The sequence below is a fragment of the Haemaphysalis longicornis genome, unplaced genomic scaffold (assembly GCF_048455015.1).
Source record: "Haemaphysalis longicornis isolate Haplotype H1 unplaced genomic scaffold, Haemaphysalis longicornis Haplotype H1 scaffold_2, whole genome shotgun sequence".
NCBI lineage: Eukaryota > Metazoa > Arthropoda > Arachnida > Ixodida > Ixodidae > Haemaphysalis > Haemaphysalis longicornis.
The window spans coordinates 189613900-189633105 of NW_027526295.1; the positions used below are offsets into that span (position 1 = coordinate 189613900).

Here is a 19206-nt window from a genome sequence, read left to right on the forward strand (position 1 = left end):
TATGCACTGACTGACCGTGAACCGTGGAGCTTTTTCCCTTTGGCGCCTCGCGACAGAGGGCGCGTCGGTGCCGTTCCCGGCACCGTGACTTTGTCGCGCCGCCGGAGCAAGCCCCGTTGCGCTTCCTCAATATTTCTTGCTCCGTAGCTTAACATGACTTCTAGCAACGCATTGCGCTATACAGTAATAGCAAAACCTCTCTTTATGGACTCTGTGGAAATAATCAGCCACATTTTAAGCGCGGCAATCTCCGTAAGAACTACCCAGTTGTCGATTTTCTCCCTATCTCCGTGATTCCTTTCTAGAGGTGTTTCTTTTCAGCGGCGGAATCTATCGCAGGATGCACCCCTAGTGCAAGGTGAGCGGTACATAAAATACGATGTTAATGTAACCGAAAAAATGTTGCAGCGAGAAATGTCGCCTAAGAGCGAGCTTGGCTTGCTTCTCCATTAGGCATGTTAAGAGGGTAAAACAGTCGCAGGAACACATACACTACATAGGCAGGGGAGTATGAGCGCTCGCAAGGTTCACAAATATTGGTCCAAGCCACAGTTATGGTCAAAAGATACGAAGGCCCGGGGCCGCGGGCCACTTTGCTCGTGTCGCGGCCAGACGGAAAAGGGCTATCATCTGCAAAGTAAGGATCAAATTTTCAAAGCAACCCGATGCAGTAGCGTCGCAAGGAACAAAAAAAGAACACCTAGCAAAAATGAATTTGCCCATGGGATCGCTGAGCATGGGTCTTTAGAGATGGTTACCTCTAAAGTCGGCCGTGGTCGCGGCTGCCACCGAGTCCCATGGCCGGATGACATAGTTTCGCGAGTGTGTCAGCAGGCATGCGCAGTGTCAGCTTCATGGAGAGCGTCGGTGTGGCGAAGCTAGGAAACACACAGCGTGAGCACAGCGCACGAGGGAACAAATTTTAACTGAGTGTATAAGGTAATGGGACCGAAATGAATTACTGCGGTCTCCGTAACGCGGCCGTATACGGCTTGCTTTTGTGCGCCTATATTTTCGCTAACACACTTGTTCGCTAGCAGTAGGAAAGCTGGCATTGCTTACAATGTGGTCCCTTTATTAGCGCAGAAAGTCGGGCAAGTTGGTACTGGGATAATTGAGGCATGTTTTCTAGCCCAAAAAAGACGGGAACGCAGAGAAGAATACGGACGGTAAGAACGCGAGACACCTTCTGAAAGTACGAAACATTAAACCATGAAAACGCCGGGCCCCCCAAAAACACGCTTCTGCGCACATTGCATCACTATGGCCACTTGTTGAGATAACTCAGTTCCTTCTTTGATAATGCCAGTGACGAGGTGCTTATACATCTCTTCGCCTCGTTGTTGATTTTGTATACCTTGAATTTACTTCTCTGTCAATTTGTGCGCAAAAGCTCCGCAGGACTATTGTGTTAACAAACTTAGGAACACATTTGCACTGGCGGCAATGATCCGCCCTTTGTCCAGATGCCGCAACTGATTGCGCTGCAGTTCGGTGCTCACGCATTCGGTCATTTACGCACCAGCCTGTGTGGCCGATGCAGCATTTGCCACGGGACAATGTTGGAAATGCTACATCGGTCACACAGTCCCAGGCGCAACTTTTCGGGCCTCAAGGAAAACCATTTCGGAGTGCGTTGGTCAGCGCAATGCTTTTAATGCTTTAGGCTAAATGTATATTTTCTTGACTGACGCAATACGCCTTTAATTAAGCAGTGCGTGCTTAGCTGTATGAATTTCGCCTTGAGCACGGAGTAATGCCAGGGTTGCATTACGGCGAACCCTACTTTGCGACAAAACCCAACTTCAAAGCAAAGCCAGCAGTGACAGTTGGCGCAACTTATAACGTGCCCTCCACGTCCCCATACGCGCCTCCGTAACCAACATGTACAGTCACGTTACGCGCGGGAGATATCACATCAAAGAACCCGCAAGTACGCTGCAAAGTCACTGGTTTGAAAAGTACGAGTTACGAGTAAAGGAGTGCTGATCTAAATATTTTGAGGCAAAACACAGGCTTTATAAAAATAAGTGCGCATATCATTATTCACAGCAAAGGGCGCATTTGAAATTACCCGCCTACTGCACAGAAATGTGTCAGGGTGAGGGGACTGCGGCGTGGCGGGGGGAGGGGAGGGCAGCGAGTCAGTGCCCTGAAACCTGAACCTAAGTATAATTGCTGATCAAACTATACTAAAACCAAATATGGCGTTCGTTTCACCGTGTTGTAACTCCATGTCGGGAAAAGCTGTTTCCACGGCCTCTTTCTGGCTTCGGGCGGTGGAACGCGCTGGAATTGGACAACCTGAGCTCGCCTGTATCCGCTCGTGGTTTTTGCCTGGAGGGAACCTCCAGGCAAAAACCACGAGCGCAGTTTGTTCGTAACAAATCAATTTCAAGAGCTGCGGTGCTTTTACAAGAGGCTCTGGTGACGTTCGCCTCCGACACGTGTTGGTTTCCGCTGGCTACGTTTCTTCCCTCTGCAGGCCTTTATCGCCGCGAGCAAAGACGTTGTGAATTTAAAGCGTCATGTGTTTCGGAGACAAGCCCACAAAACTATTCTAGTTTACACCTGTTTTGTCGGCACCAGCCAGGTGCGCAAATTTAACTTGCTGGGTCAGCCGATTGCGGAAGTCAGTGAACCGCGGCGTCAGTCGAAAGTGGGAAGCCAGCTGTTGAGTTCGTATGAGTGCATTTTGTTGCTTAGTAGCTTATTACAGACGATAATCTTTCTCTGTCTACCTGAACACGCAAATCTGGTCTGTATATCTGCCTTTGGCACTCTAATCAACTAAAAATGTTACTGCTCAGCATGCTTACAGTGGGGTACGTAGTTGGTGAGGCTGGTGTGACAAAAAACATTCAGGATGACATTCTGGGTCAAATAAATAAATTACGGTGATGACGACGCCGAGTATTCGCGAGAAGAGAGGTGTAGGGAATTGGGAGGAGAAAAAGTGGGATAGAGCGAGGAGGTCAATAGATAAGAGAGAGAGAGAGAAGAGAGAGGAGGATTAGAAGTGCATAACGGGACAGAGACAGGGAGGCTAAGATCATCAGAAAATGGTGAAGTGTTGGCGAAGGAGGGTGGTTGAGTGGAAGAACATGATGGGTGTGGAAAGGAGGGTAATAGAAAGAAGAGAGTATGGGCGATAGGGTGGGCATGGAGCAGGAAAAGGGAGAAAGAAGTGGTGTGGCGGAAGGCAGGGGATGAGGGAGAGTGGGATGCAGAGAGATGTGAACCGAGGCTGGAGAGAAGGCGCAAAAAGCTCAGCGGATGGGAATCGATGGCGTTGGGAGGAAAGAAGGTGCATGGGAATGGGGATGAGGGGGGAGGGATGAAGAGAAGGAATGGAGTGGATGGATGGAGAACATGAGAGAAAATAGTAGGGGTAGGGAGGATATGAGCGAAGGAAAGAGGAAGGAAAGAGGAGATCGGATGAGAGGAAAGTCTAGGGGATGGGGAGCAGTTAGCGACAGTTGGGGAAAGGGAAGAGAACAGGGAGGACCTGAGCTAAACATATGATGTAGGCTCAGGTGACACAACCACAGGTTGACACAGGTCCTTTCTGTACAACTAAACCGCAGTTTCGTGTTGTTTCTGTTCACTCGAATGTGCCTCTCTCTGCTGTTTTATGTGCAGTACCACCGCTCCATGACCATCTTCTCCATCGTGCTTCATTCGCTCTCCGTCGTCGTGCTCGTGCCCGCCATAGTCATCTTCTCCGTCTACAAGTGGGTAGCCTTTTCCTCATTCATACCCGCTTAAAAAACAACGCAAGAATTGCAAATTATAAAAAATAAAAGCATAAGCGAGTTGTTTGACAATGAGGGATTAGTCCACAGAAACAATTCGACCTCGTGTGATTTTCTCTGAGTGTTTACATTACCGTATCATTAAAAATTGCTGAAATCTAATTGGATTTTTTTGGTGTTGATGTTCTTGGAATTCAAAAAAAGTAGCCGGGTCGTTTTCAGCCCCCTTACAGCCGCTCACGTAGTAAGTGACGTGCACCCGGAGCTCAATTTTAGCTTTCAAACAGCACATAAAATTTTCCTTTCGCCGTTCTTTTCGTGCAGGCAACTGCAGGTCCACCGCATCTCCCTCCACAAGAACTTCTGCGTGGCCATGGTGCTGTACGACATCAGCGTCATCCTGGTCGACTCGGTGTTCATCCTCGACCACGTTAACGAGGAGAAGAACATACGCGTCAACCAGAACCCGGTATTTATGGCACCGCTTCCTGCTTCCACCCTTTGTATCTTCGCCATAATGATGGAAGCGTACTTACACGATGTTTGTTCAAGCCGTTCTCTATGCGAGAACTGCAAGATAAACTACCTTGGGCTAGCGAATATTTGGAGTACCTCGTGAGGATCGGATCATTTTAACCCCATTGCAAGGAGTACAGGGAATTTGGCGAGTTGGTACTGATTCGTAATATAACTGCGCGGTAATAACGTGCACGAGGACACAGAAATAGGCACAAGTAATACAGGACATTGCGAAGACTAGCTGATTTTGATTCAGGGAACAAGTAATTTATAGGAGTAGCCTAATTTCTTTTTTTTGTGGGACAACGTGTGCCCGACTGTGCCTATGAAAAAGAAGAGGAACACAAGCGGGGACCAAATGATCACTGGGGACGTGCAAATACCGGAAGACCACAAAACCCTGCTGGAACGGGGGCCCACCGAAGGTACTAGAAAGACTGGCGATGTCGACGACTATCACACGACAGGCGCCGTATGAGCGCAGGGCGAGGTGCGCTGGGAAGTGCGTTAGTGCGGTTGCTCGGTCTATGACTGCACCAAGAAGAGGAAGAAACCTGCGTAAGAGGGAAAAAACCAATCAAAATATCTTGCCAACGAGGAGCGGCGCCTGTTGGTATCGGAGAAGGGCACTTTGTCGTTCTACGGGAAAGAAAGTTCCAGGAGAAGGGAGAAACCGCGATACATAACAACTTAATGGAAATTCTCGACAAAGCCACAAGACTCAAATCCCCAGATGTGCAATTACTAAAGCAGTATAACCGAACAAGATTCCTGTCGGACGTTAAAAAGGCACCTGGCCATTCGTTGGAAGCATTTCTTCCGGCAAAGACGCACAAGCCAGAGATACAATTCAGAATCATTGTATCTGAACACTGCACGTGGCAGCACGCGGTGTCTGGCTACCTGCAGAAGCACTTAGAGTCATCGACAGTCATCGACCCGTTCATGGTTTCGAACTCTACGGAACTTGTTCGGCGGCTAAAGGAATGTATAACCTCAAAAAAGCATACTTAGGGGGGCGGGGTTACGACGGGAAAAGGAAAGGAAATTCCCTGGGGATATTTTGAGCTCGGCAGGGAACTCACCTGCATACAACCCAGTGCAGGGGAAGGGAAGTAGAGGGGGAGTGATAGGATAAAGCAGAAAGAGAGAGAGAGAGAGAGACAGAGAGAGAGAGAGAGAGAGAGAGAGAAAGGTATAAAGAGAGCTGTCACACAAACCTCAAAATAGGCACTTACAGGCACAATAAAGTATTGCTTAAAGTGTTTTATTTCCCTTACTTCATGGTTATCTGTCAAATAGGTTTGATGCGGACTCAAGCAAAAAAATAGTCATGTTGCCTAAAGTTTCGGTCTCTAGTTAAGCCTCTGGTTTGGTCCGTTACGCCTCTACGCCGCCTAATTGCTGCGGTGTCTAGAAAGCGTGATAGCGAACGAGCTAAGACGACAAGGCGATACCCTAGAGGGCTCTGAACGTAAAAAATCTGAAGGAACATAAAGTCTCGCGGCTTCTACCAACAACGACGGAACGAAAGAAGAGGAACGACGGCTTCCTAATGCAGCCAGACAGATGCGGCACGGTTAAAGCCGCAATGCAGAACAGACGCGGCAAATGCACGCGCATGGTCGTGACCAAATACAACGCCGTCGTGACCAAAGAGCTCGCATGGATGACGACGAAGCACGAGTCGCACAATCGCAAAATACCGACCGTCACACGGCACGAAGAGCTCAGTTAGGCCTCATTCACACTGCCGTCACCTTCTCCGTCACGGCACCGTCACGTCAAAAAACCGCGACGGAGGCGTAAACGGAGCAGCGTTCGTACTGGAGCTCTCCGCCAGAGTACAGGGTCGTCTGCCTGGTGATCAGTTTAGCCTAGAATCGAGCGTGCTTAATCTGAAAAGTGAAGAAAATGGCTTAGATTTTTACGTGTGTTCACTTTTCGCTAAACTTAGCCGTGAAAATTTGTTTTCTGGTTGGCTGGTTTACCGCGGGGCGTGGTCCCGTCACGTTCACGGAACGGAAACGTAGAACTCGTCCTCCTGTCGCCATCGCAGCGTGGCGAGAAATCGCTTGAGAAAGCGTCGCCCACGACGGAAGATGGTGACGTGACGGTGACGTGACGGGGTGAAAAACAGATATGTGAACGGTGGCTTAGGTGACGAACAACTTGAGGCTGTACGCGCCCTTGACGAAGAATACCAACGTTTACAACTTTCACATGCCAGCCATCACAAACAGCAGCGAGGGCATCCTCGCGACAACTACTTCAGACAGTAGTTCCTCAAAGACGAATATGCAAGATCGGGTTAATCCGCGACATAGTGTACTTTCCTTCCAACGACACCAAAGCGCAGTCAAATCACTCCGACACGCTACGCGAAGCATTTCTTGACGATCCAAAATAAGACCCAAGAAACACAAGAACCGCAAAACAAAAGACACTGCATATAATATAACAGAATTAGCGAAGCTTTCACTAAGTTGCGCAAGGCTTGAGCCACAGCGAAACTGGTGGATTCTTTTTCAACGTAAGCACTGAAGGACACACCACCACGCATTGCATTAGGTTTGAAGTTGTTTATTTGCATGTTCCGTCGTCGCTTTTCACTGTGGTAGCCGTAGTCATCGCTCATCGCCATATGCATCTATATCGTCGTCTTCCTCATGCATGACTAGCCTGCCCGGATGATTTTGTCCGTAGGCTTTCACAATTCTCCCAAAGTGGAACGCGTCAGCTCGCGCAAGAACCGGCGGCAACGGTCTTCGCGAAATGGGCGTCCATAGAGCGAGCTGTCTTGTGCTCCGCCTTGAGGCACGGACGCAGGTGAACTGTTTTCTTGGTTATTTTTTGCGAGCGCCACATGCAAGCCTGGACGACGCCTGGCGCACGTTGTAAACGCGTGCTCACGCGCGCGGTACACGGCGGGAGTAACTATGAGCCGGGGATTTCTTATGGCACCGCCCACATTACGGCTAGCAATAACAGTACCGCGGTTAATAAAATGACGCACTTGGCTAATTTACACAATTTTCTGCCCATTTAAATCCTGCCTAGTTTTCCTTGAAGTTTCGACGACGCGTTAACATTGCTACCATCACTCGCAATTTCTTTGTTCCCTCGTGTTTGCAAAATTAACGTTTAGGCGTTATAACCACGTTTCTCTGTTCTGACGATTCTTCGGCGGTGTTTCTCACCATTTCATTAAACGCCGCCACATATGACGACACACGCTAGGCGATTACTCGAAAATGCTACGCACCGTTAGATAACTCCTAAAGGAGTTCCTGCAGGATATTTTTGATCATCTAGAATGCCAGGCCTCATTATTCACCGAATTTGCACTCTTGGCCGCATTTACTGGGCGCTATAGAGTGCTGTTGCGAGGCCAACCTACCGGGAGTGTTGCTACTCCAGGACATACCAGAAAAACCTGTACGCCACATTTCTTATATTTTGGATACGTGAACCATTTTTTCTTCTTAGAGGGGAAGGGGAGGGGGGGTGGGGTGGGGGGGGGGTAATGGTTGTCGGCAAGGAGTTGTGCGCGTACTATTGGCCAGAGAAGGGAAAGGTGCCGCCCGGACAGGGGACAAGGGTGATAGGCACAGGGAAAATCAATGAGATAAAACCGTTAAACAGAACAAGCAAGATCAATTTGGACGGGCTATCAAAAATGTTGATTGTAACATGCACGTAGTCCTACCAGTGGCTGCGTTGAAGCTAAAAAAAAACGATCGTCTCGTAGACATCTAGTTTTGGTTTAGCTTATTCGCGCCTTGCTTCATTGCATGATTTGTGAATGCGAACATTTACTTCAAAACGTATAGATGTTTTACTAAGAGCCTTCTGTGGGGTCGGGAAACATGTTTATTCACGTCTTTTCCCCCTTCTAAATACCTGCAGGACCTGTGCAAGGTACTGTACACCTTCTCCCGCTACTTCCGGCTGTGCCAGTACGCGTGGATGTTCTGCGAGGGCTTCTACCTCCACAAGCTGATCGCGTCGGCCTTCGCGGAGCAGAAGTCGCTGCTCGTCTTCTACGTCGTCGGATGGGGTGAGAAGCTGTTTATCACTTCCGGTCTGCGGGGAGGCTTTCCCACTTTCTGCATTTCCTTACACCAGCGTATTTACCATTGCGAGTATAAGAATCGGTGGTCAGTTATGTGCTTGCGGTCGCTTAGCTAGCTTTTAGCTAGCAAATCAATGAGCATTCGACTCTAATTTAGACGTAAAACCAGTGCTTGGTGATTTTGTTCACGAAATACACTAAAAAATGACATATGCCAGAGCACAATCTCGAAATGTGGGGAAATACTTTGGTACGTAAATGGACGTGGGGTTCTCACCTGGGTTAGCACGCTCCATGTTTAAGGCAACGGAGAGTATTGGGTACTTCTACTTCCGCAAATACCTCCGCTCGAAGTCCTTTAGCAAAGGAAAGGTTGAAGTTCTAGCTAGTCGTTTGACAAAAGTCAGCGGTGCATCCGTGTTCCTTCTTGTCCTTGTCTCTGTTTTTGAGCTGTAGACATGTAGCTTGTTCATTGAGCATGGGTGTGCTGGCCGAAGTTCTTATATTAAAGGTCAGTCTGTAAACTTGGGTTCATGGTTAAACAAAAACAGGAAAACAATAGTGGGAATTGTGTTTCGGCCGGCGGGGCACACTCCGAAGTGTACGATATATTTATTGCTAAGCCAAAACCGTAAAAGATTGCGTAATAAAAGTTTATCACCAAAAAAAAAAGAGCACCTTTTAAGCAGCCTGAACACAACCTGTCACCTTAACGGCTCGATATGAAACGCTGCGAGCAACACCATTATAAGAGAGGCCAAAAAAGGGTTTGGCTGAAACGAGACAGTTGTATTTTTCTGTTGATTGATGAAGACCAGCACAGTGCTTTGAAAAAACAATGACATTAAGTTCTAGAACTCAACCACGTCTACACTGACTTCTTTTGATAGCGAATATGGCAATTCAGGCTTGGTATTACTGCTTTCTAAGATCCGTGACTGTGTGGAGGGCAACATAACTGAAGGATTAACTTTGGAACTTTTTATAGGCAATCTATGCAGCCGCTGCTGAAGAAGCATGACGACAGCACACAACTTTGTTTCATTCGAACGGTAGTAGTGCCGGAGTAGCAAATATGTCAAGTTTCACGCACACCACCTTTTCTTTTATACTGGATAATTCAGAGAATCGAAAGTAGGGTGGCAGCGGTACGAGGTACGGTTATAACTGAGGTATGGTACGCGGTTGTAGGGTGGAGAGGCGTTCCGAAAAAAAGACGCTGGAAATGGCCGAAAGCAACCAGAAAAGTGACCACATTCAACTGAAAGCTTAGTTATGAGCCAGAAATATCGCCACTTTTGGCAAGGCAACGCTAGTTAGTTTTCTTGCTGTGGTCTTCTCGGAGAAAAGGAGCCTAACCCGCCGCGGTGGCTCAGTGGCTAAGGCGTTGCGCTGCTGAGCACAAGGTTGCGGGTTCGATTCCCGGGCGCGGCGGTCGCTTTTCTGATGGAGGCGAAAAGCAAAAACGCCCGTGTGTACGAGATTTCGGCGCACGTTAAAGATCCCCAGGTGGTCAAAATTAATCCGGAGCCCTCCACTACGGCGCGCCTCATCGCCTGCGCTGCGTCGGTGCGTTAAACCGTGCAATCAGAAGCAGAAAAGGAGCCTAATTTTGAAAGCCCTCAGAGTGGATCAAGAATGTTATTCAGGGGCTATTCTGCAGTACCTATCGTGTGATAAAGTAGCAGTTGTTAATTATTATTTATAAAGAAAGCAAAAACAGTTATTTTCTGTAAAATGCCGTAAGCAAGGGACGTTTACAAGAATAAAGAAGAGGTCACACGTATGAGAATGACGATTAATCTAAATTATATGTTGAATGACTGAAAACTATGGTATTCGATCTGAATCAATACGATGCCACGAATAACTTTAACTATAAATTCACGCAAAAGAAAACAGAAATCATTGAGCACTGGAAGCTCAGTTGAAGACATTTTCTCTCACTTTTAAAGCGAAGCTTTCTATCACCTCACTGATGGCGATGTAGTTGCGCCAAAGCGCACGCCAGGAAAGCCACATTTACACAATGGGTTACCTCAAAGGCGCATCAAGCTCGTGATCGTGTTCCAAATAAAAAAAAATGGCAGCATCTCCACTCCGTGGATGATGGCAAGTGTGCGGAGTACGGGGACTCGAAATGACATCCAAGTTGCGCCCCGAGTGACATCCGATTTGCGCCCCGACCATCATTCAATTTGAGCCTTGAGTTGCACCTTGATTACTCCCTAAATGAAACTGCAACTCACGGCTCAAATCTAATTTCGCTTGATTTTCGCTTTATGGTGGTGTGCCCACGGATGGACGCGGACGGCCATGTGGGCGTCCTAAGGTACTCCGCACTGTTACAGGCGGGGGAGTAAGCCTTTTAACTCTCGGGGGCTTACTCGCGGTCGTAGCCCAATGGGTAAGACGACTGACACTAACTCTGTCTGGTCTACCAGACACAGGCTCGAATCCTACCGGTGTCTGTGTGATTTTGTGCGATTGTAAATGCTATCCGCACGGACGCGAACGGACATTGTGCGGTCCTGAGGTACTCCACAGCTAAAACCAAGTGGCTGAAGAGAGAAGCGCCTCCCCGTCGTCGAAATCGAACCTGTGTCCCCCGTTTTATGAAGCCGACTTTTATACGATTGCGCCATTCGCACAGGGTATTAAAGCCAGTGTTTCCATGCCTTGCTGATGGCGATGTAGTCACGCTACAACGTACTGCACGAAAGCCACCTTTGCACAACGGGTTTCCACAAAGGCGCATCGCTCATGCCACGCACGTAGACATTGGGAGGTCTTTACGCAAAAAACACGATAGCACTGGAAGACGCACTCGCTTTTTTTAAAAAAAATCGCTAGTTATGATGAACATTTCAACGTCGTGCTCGGGTAGCTCAGCATTTCTTTTCGTTTAGTTGCGCGGGCATTGACTTTGTACCTTGGCTGAATTTAAGGGGACTTTGGCTTAGGACTTAGGCAGTTTGGATTTTGGACTTTCAGAGTGTGAATTTTGGAATTTGGTTTGACTAAGTTTGCATGGAAAAAGCTTCGCGTTTTAACCATCTCTCTCTTAAGAAATGGGATTTGATCTTTTTCTCCGCCATTTCTATTGGGGGAGTTTTGAGCAACGCTGACTCCTGAGGCCGTAGCCTCATCCTTGCCTAATAACTGCCATCTTACCGAAGGGATGTTTATAGCGTCTTTTCGAGAAATCGAGATATTCACATTAGTTCATCTCAACCTGCAGTCATCCGCGCTCAGCAAGAACTCCGTCCTTGCACCGACTGCGGCGGGTCCTTTGTTCAGAGAAGCATACAAAGAAGGCAGGAGGCGACATGGTTAAGCATCAGGGGCAGCCTTTATTACATGCGCAATATGTATACAGCATACAGTCTAACTGTAGGCCAGACAATAACGCGGGAGCAATGCATTTAACAGCACTTCAGAGATCGAGATGATTTGAATCACAAATGGAATACCGGAGCAGAGGGGTACCGGCATATGCGGGCGGTATTGACGCGCAGTCCCCGCCGCACATACCGGGCTTTCGTCCTCATACTTGGCTTTCAAGACGGAAGCCTCGTCCCGGGAGAGCCTCCCTTCTCGTACGACTCCGTCAACACAACCAGCCCAAAGGAGGCAGAGGAGGCAGCTATAACAGCTATAACCATTGCCATAGTATCCAGCGCGTCATGCCAAAAACACGTACGCGTCATCACCGACTCCCAGGCCGCCGGACGGAGCTATGCAAGGGGCAGGGTCTCTTCTATAGCGCACCGCATTCTCGCCAGCAAGGCGCCAGAACATCTCCCAAATGTTACAATAGTATGGACTCCTGGGCACGACTCTCTTCGTGGCAATCAGCGAGCTAACGCTGTCGCCCGAGCCCATGCCTCCCGGTCGCCACTGGAGGATTATTACCCGGAGCTCATAATGCTGCAATACAACGCAATTCTACAGCACCAATGACTCACCCGACAAGCCTTTCCTCCTCCGCACAAATCCTTAACGAGAGAAGAAGCGACATTCTGGCGTTAACTACACTACAAACAAACACCTTACCGCACCTAGGAAGGCTCCACGCCGTCTACCCTACATCACCCTTCAAACAAATGCCCTTCTTGCGCAACTGAGTATGTGCAGCCAGAGCTACAGGGGCCCTGGAATAGGGGCACCTCCCCTTCTCAAGCAAACGACACCCTTTCCTAACCAGTGCAAAATGCAGTTATTCCTCCTCGACCTCCTCCTGCGACTTCCCGCTAGAATTGAGAAACTGCTGGCGCTGGCCGCAGCGCGGATTCCCGTTTCGGGCAGGGAAACTGTCCTCTCCGGGGGGAGCGAGCCCGTTGCGAACGGATGAGAAGACACGCTCCGCTTACGCGTGTCCAACAGCATCATTAAGTGAGCGCCACCTTGGGGAAAAACCGACCAAAAAGGGATGTTTTGCGTGTCGGCTCTATGCGAGAAAGCTATAGCCAACTACAGTTCACGTGGTGGCCGCGATCCCCACAGCTTTCAGCTCCATCTAGGAGACTGAAATGGAATCAGAAATATTTGAAGGAAGGACCTATGCTGCGACATCTTAATGTGCCAGTGCCCAGTTGAAGTTGAGAATAAGATACATTTTTCTGATCACAAGATTTCAAAGGAGTCCAGAAATACGTAAAACACCCAACGGCCGAAGGAGCCAGAAAAGAGCCAAATCACCACACTCAAAATTAGGTGCCCAACGAGTATTCAAAAATTGCCACTTGGGCAAACCTGGCGTCACCACAGGGCGACGGCCATTAAGACATTGCTTCAAAAGCGTGGCGACTTCTCTGTACGTTTCTCCTAGCGCAGTGGCACGAAAGCACCTTTCACTAGGGATGCAGTGCGCTTTAGAAATAATAAAAAATAGCGGCAACTTCAACACAGTTAGGCTCAAGTTGTCCAGCTGTTGCTAAATTTGAGGTTCTGAAGGCAGCACGTATTCTTTAGCATCAAAACAGCGTAATGACCATCTGTTCTTTGTCTTCTTTGTCAAGTACGTCACAAGACCTTTTTTGGCGCTTCATAAGACTGTTAAAAAAACTGGTGCTCTTGAATACGTTTTTTTGCATAAGATTTCCGTGCGATAGAAACATTGTTTCGATCTAAAATTATTGTAAGTTATGATTACCTTGCCTTCTGATAAGGAAAGTTTTGTGCGGTTCCCAGGGTTCCTTTAAGATGGACTGCAGAAACAGATATGCCCTTAAAATTACTAATGAGACGGAAAAAGTGCTGCTTTAAAGAAAATTTCTAACCCGGACTACCACTTCGCTTTGTTGCAGAATAAACTACGAAAAAGCCATGAGTGACCTAATACGTTTGCCAAAAAAACCTAACTAGCTTTTGGCATTTTTCGTGTGTGAGTGGTTTGATACCAGCCGGAAAATAAAGGAGAAAGAATGGAGCTTCACTTGGGCTGAATGCTGCGTTTGGTTATCTTTATTTTATTTTTTAGCACAGCTTCACGTTGAAAAATCCAATACACTTATCTCAGTAGATGATTGATGGGTTAGTTGCCAAACGAACTGAGACCGTCGTATGCGATTAAGCCAAGGCCGCGGTATTCGTAACTCAGGCTTCGAGTGAGCTTATTTCTTTCTCCCTTACTCTATCAAATCCTTTCTAACTTTTTCTTTTGGTCTTTCTTGTTTTTTAGTTGATATATGTGAAGCAACCGGCGCTTTTTCCGGGGTAGGCTAACCAGCGAAGTATATTAGCTAACTGGCGTGAAAAACTCGAGTCAAAGGAGTAACTAACCAAGTTCGTTTTTTTTTCCTGGACCTCTTCGTTCATTACCTGTCGCTAATTACCCCTATGCCTCAACAACGTATACTCTTGGAGCATGTACGGCGATGTAACGATCGAAGAAAACAAAACAGGAGAAAGATTTTTCGTGACACGACACTAGAGGAAAACATTCTTCAGCTAAAAAAAAGGAGCATCAGTGCAAGGGGAATCTTGAAATACAAAACACACTCCGATGTATTCTTTATAAACGGCACCCCCCCCCCCTCAATGTTATGCCATCGCGATTTCAGTACGGATGCAAACGGCTTAGCGTTTTAGAGCGCAGCTCTAAAGCGCCCACTCCTGTGGTTTCGCGTTGCCGTTGGCCTCTTGGTAAACCGAGAGGAAGGGGGCACCGGCGATAGGCGAGATAGAGCGAGCAGGAAAGCGGAGGATGAACGAATGGCGAAAGTGTGAGGGGGAGGTCGCTATGCCGAGGTGGCGCGAGACATGCTACGCGGCGGTGAGGGGCTACGAGATAACGAAGAGAACAAAAAGGCCATAAAGAGTCTTCACCAAAGATAGAGCGAGCAGGAAAGCGGATGATGGTAGTTTGGCGAAAGCATTAAAGGGAGGGCGCTATCCCGGGGCGACGCGTGACATGCTCTCTTGCAATGACGCTAGGAGAGATCGCCAGAGCGCGACTCCAGTGGCCACCAGCTCCACAACGGCAGAAATCGCGGGCCTTCACTTGGCTGCGGACATCATTAAGAAGGAGTGCGAGCAGAACCTCACCAACCGGAAAGTAGCCATCCTCTCAGATTCGAAGGCTGCTCTCCTGAGGCTCGCCCGGGCCCACCTCAGCTGTCTCGCTGTACAAAGTCTTGCCAGCAAACTGCACAGCCTCAGTGCCAGAGGCTTTAGCATTCATCTGCAATGGCTACCTGCTCACGTAGGCATCAAGGGAAATGAGGAGGCTGATTGCCTGGCAAAAGAAGCGCATCATTCATCCACTTCGATGAGTAAGGCAATCAGGCCCCTAGACGTCGCGCGGTACCTCATCCGAAGGGACCTACCTACAAGCCATGCATCCTGACTCCCGAGTTGCATCGGCCAAGCCATCGCACGCGCTTCCTTCGAGGGGACTGACCCGAGCTGACCGTGCTCTCCTTCTTCGTCTGCGAATCGGCTGTCACCACTGCGCCGAAAGAAGTCACAGGCTTGGCATCGCCAGTTCACCCGCCTGCCCACACTGTCCTGCAATAGAGACACTCGCGCATGCACTGTGCGAGTGTCCACATCATTCGCAAGCTTGATCAGCTCTGAGAGCATCGTATACGAAACTGGGACTGCCTTCATGCACCTCCTCAAACCTGCTGTTCCCGGATTGTCACAAATCAAATCGCGAAAAAGCGTTCGGAGCCCTGCTGGACTTTTTAAAGGACACGGGACTCTCGGACCGGCTGTGATGCCGCCAGTACTGTCCATGCTGCGCGGCTTGTGAACCGTTATCTTATTCCCCCTATCTTTTTTCTGTCCGCCCTCTTTCCTGGCTATCCCCCTCCTAGACTCAGTCTTGATTGAGGTGCCCTAAACCCGAGAGGCAGTTATCGGCTGAGTCGACTTTCGTTTCTCTTCTAATAAAGCAACTCTCTCGCGTTCGCTGGTGATGCGATAATTTCCCGAGAGGCAGCAGGCACGCGCCGTCATCGAGAAGACTGCAGCTCGCGCTGCGCTCAAATTTCGCATTAGGCAGTATCGTAATGGTTAGCTAATTTGTTTTCTTTTTTATGCGAAAAATAAAGCGAGGTCCTAAAATATTGCAATGTCGTTCTTTATGCGAGTCCACCACAACCGCTTTCGCTCGAATCGATAACCTTAGTGCAGAATCCTGTATGATAGTTCTACACACGAATTGTCCAGGTAGCGTTGCACGTAACTGTCACATTACATCAATGTTGTTTTAGAGGACTGGGCGTTTCAACTAAGCTTGAGTAAGGAGCACCCGAAATTAGCCTAACTGATGCGCAAGAAGCCTACGCTACAGAACTAAAAGGCCCGCCCAAAAGCGCCTCCCAAGAGATAAGCCTTAAGCATGAAAGATTATTCTTAGCTAATGTGATTGGGTTTATAAAGAGTCATATATTTTGTTATGACCACACTTATCCCTATGAAGCGCCTCACCCTTCATAGCTGAAGTATGTATGAAATCTAAGCCTTGTGTTTTTTTTTGTCCTTTATTTGAGCTTTTTCATATGTTTGCAGCAATCCAAGTTATCCTCATTCCATCCTAATGTCATTATAGTTTCATTAATAAAATTTTATCTGAGGTGACTTTACCGCATTTAGGTTTCTTTTTTAGTTATTTTAATGCGATCTCTTTCCTGGTAAATCTAAATAAACTTGCCGGGCTGTCATTAGTTGCAGAACGTCGTATACACAACTTGACTGCAAAAAAACAGAGAGGCCTAAATTAACAAAACAAACCATCAGAAGCGCATCAAGGGAGGGCCAAGGTACGGCAGGTATTTCGCCACAGTTCACTGGAAGGCGTCCAATCGTAGCCACGGGCCACGAATTCGCCCGTAGCTTTTCATGACGAGGACAGATTGTTTGCCAGATAGGCGGGCGCCTTGTCCGCCTATTTTTGTCAGCCTGCAGACCGCGGCACAAAGCCGTCGCGACGGCAGGCTTGTTGTCTTTGCTTGTTCTTGCCGCTTCATTCCGTCGCGGATGGTTGTAGAATCCGCGGGGGAGCGTACGAGGGGAGAACGCTTAGATGAGCTCGGAGATGAGGGCTGTGCTTGTCTAGCGGAAGAGTTGCGTGCAAACACATTGCGTCTTTCGCATCCAGGTTGCCCTGCTATTTTCGTCACCATCAGCGCGGCGCTTCGAGCCATGAGGATGGGACACCCGTAAGTTGGCTTTACCTGAAATCTTCTTGTGCTTGTTGTTGAGGTTTCTTACTTGGACAACAGCTGTTTCGCTTCTTTGGGAACGTTTTTATGCTGTTGTTGTAGCTGCTTTACACTCGACCTTGCCGCCGACCTGGATGGGCTTGATCCTGACCCGTAGTGCCACGTGGTACACAGCAGGTGGCACGTGTCGCTGTGAATGTCGCCAACGGTGAAGTCAGTTGGTTAGGGGGCGGTGACAGGGTTGCTGTAGAGCTCAACTGGAACGGGCCGCACCTTCGGAGCCCACTTGGCACACAGGGTGGAAACGGGAACTGCGTCATGTGCGCAAATGGTTTCCTCTTCGCCTCGCAAGCGGCGTCAATGGAACAAAAGCTCGCGGAATTTGTTTTTGTGCTTTCTCACCGCATCCCCCCGAGTACAAATGCGCTATAATTGGCTGAATGATGGTTCGTGTGTCGACTGCCACACAGCGGTGCCATTCCGGTGGAGATTTCCTGTTGCAGAGCCAAGGCATAATCATGCGAGGTTGAAGTGGTGTTTCTCCCCTAACATGCGATAGAATATAGAAACCGGAAGTGCGTGGAAGCGCACCGCTGTGTTTTCAGTAATAGGTCTCAGTAGTTTGTGGTTATTGGTACTCTGCCCTTCTGGCCACCGGCCCGTAGCATACGGTTCCCGCGACTGTAACATTCATGTAATCACTGCTGTGAGCGCCACCGTCAGCAGTTCCTGGAAGCTGTTGCTTCTTGCACAATGTATCGGTGTGGCAAATATTATGCAAGAACGAGAGTTTAGTTAAATATATCGTATACTGCAATCAGCAGGACACGCGGCTGTTCGTTGATGTTCAAATTGTTCAACATATTTGTTAATTGATATTAATGGTGTCTAAAAGGACGTAGACGGGTCACGAGGGGGCAGAGGGGAGAAAAAATCACGCCCCTCGTTCACGTGCAGGTGACAGCCACTAACACGCGAATTGGGCTCTTTGGCACGTGGACGACTGGGTATCTTTATTTTAATGAGGTGACCACAAGGGAACAAAGTCTCTCAAGGAAATCACGATACTTTCTGGAGTTGTGCACGGCAGTCTTCGACGCGTAGGAATAAATATGGACTCCCCGCGACTAATTGATAGCAAAACAACTACCATGAAACACAATCAACCTACCTTTTTCGACTCATGCTCCAGTTGACCCACAAGCAACGGCCTTGCAAAGTACTCATATTGCGAGCTGAATACGGGCAAGGGATTTGTGTTTAGCGAAACGCTATACGGGAGTAACTCAAATACGAAGCTATATACAAAAGCAGAAAGCAGAAAATGTGAATATATGAAGGTTAAATGCGTTATTTTTTAAAGGCTCAGTAGAGAAAGATAGGAGAAAAGTGAACGGGAAAGCCGAAAAATTAGCCAGGAGTAAAGCTTGGTTTGCTACTCGGCATGGGGGAGGGGTGTCCAGGGGATGAAAGATAGGGCAGGCGAACAGGAGGGGATAGGAACAGGGACGCGCACCCACTTGACTCCCTTTTTGGGCACTATAGTCAGAAGAGCTTTTGTCGGCTTCTGCTAATCCGATCGTAGCGGTCGATGACCTAAGTTGGTCTCTACTGGGAACGGTTGATTGTTCAGTCGGCTGACTCGGTGGGCAACACGCGTATTTCCCGTGTTGGGCGCAACGAGAAAGCACATGCTCAAGTGTTTTTCCAACCCCACAGGTGTCGCAGCGGGCGCTCCTGGCCGTGCCTATGAGGAAAAATTATTCCTTAATGAAGGCCACTCCCAACCACAAAATTCTAAGTAACGTTGGCTGTGATGGAGAGAACCCAATAGAGGCAAATAAAAAACCAGTGATGAAAACCTGTTATCAACTTTTTAATTAGTTGAGACTACTCGGCAGGCTATGTCTTTTCATTTGGAGGCGGTATAATTGCGTCTACCGAAGGGCGAAATCTCAAGACGAACAAAATGCAAAAGTACCTCGAGAGATCACGTAAGAGGCAGGAAGGAATCTTATGCAAAGAAGACGTATGACACACGAGAACAAAAATACGGATGAAGAACATTTGTAGGTGACGCAGGGAGTTTTCTTCCTTGCTTCCTTTCGTAACACTGGCGCTCACTTGCTGCAGCTGGAGCCCCGTCTCCTTGTCTCGTAGCAGGCCGAATGACAGACGTGGCTTG

The 19206-nt window shown here is 48.4% G+C and overlaps 1 protein-coding gene across 9 annotated transcripts in view; it reads left to right on the top strand.

Annotated features, from left to right (window-relative positions):
- The window catches only part of LOC144169668 (calcitonin gene-related peptide type 1 receptor-like), a 527733-nt gene that overhangs the window by 478163 nt on the left and 30364 nt on the right, over window positions 1–19206 (top strand). For all 9 annotated transcript variants that reach the window (XR_013322493.1, XM_077698942.1, XM_077698941.1 and 6 more), the window contains 4 exons: window positions 3643–3734; window positions 4080–4224; window positions 8184–8334; window positions 16958–17018. Coding sequence is in view for 8 of the 9 variants with exons in the window: in XM_077698942.1 (XP_077555068.1) it covers window positions 3643–3734; window positions 4080–4224; window positions 8184–8334; window positions 16958–17018 (449 nt within the window). In the remaining variant the exon portion in view is untranslated. The remainder of the gene's footprint in view (window positions 1–3642; window positions 3735–4079; window positions 4225–8183; window positions 8335–16957; window positions 17019–19206) is intronic.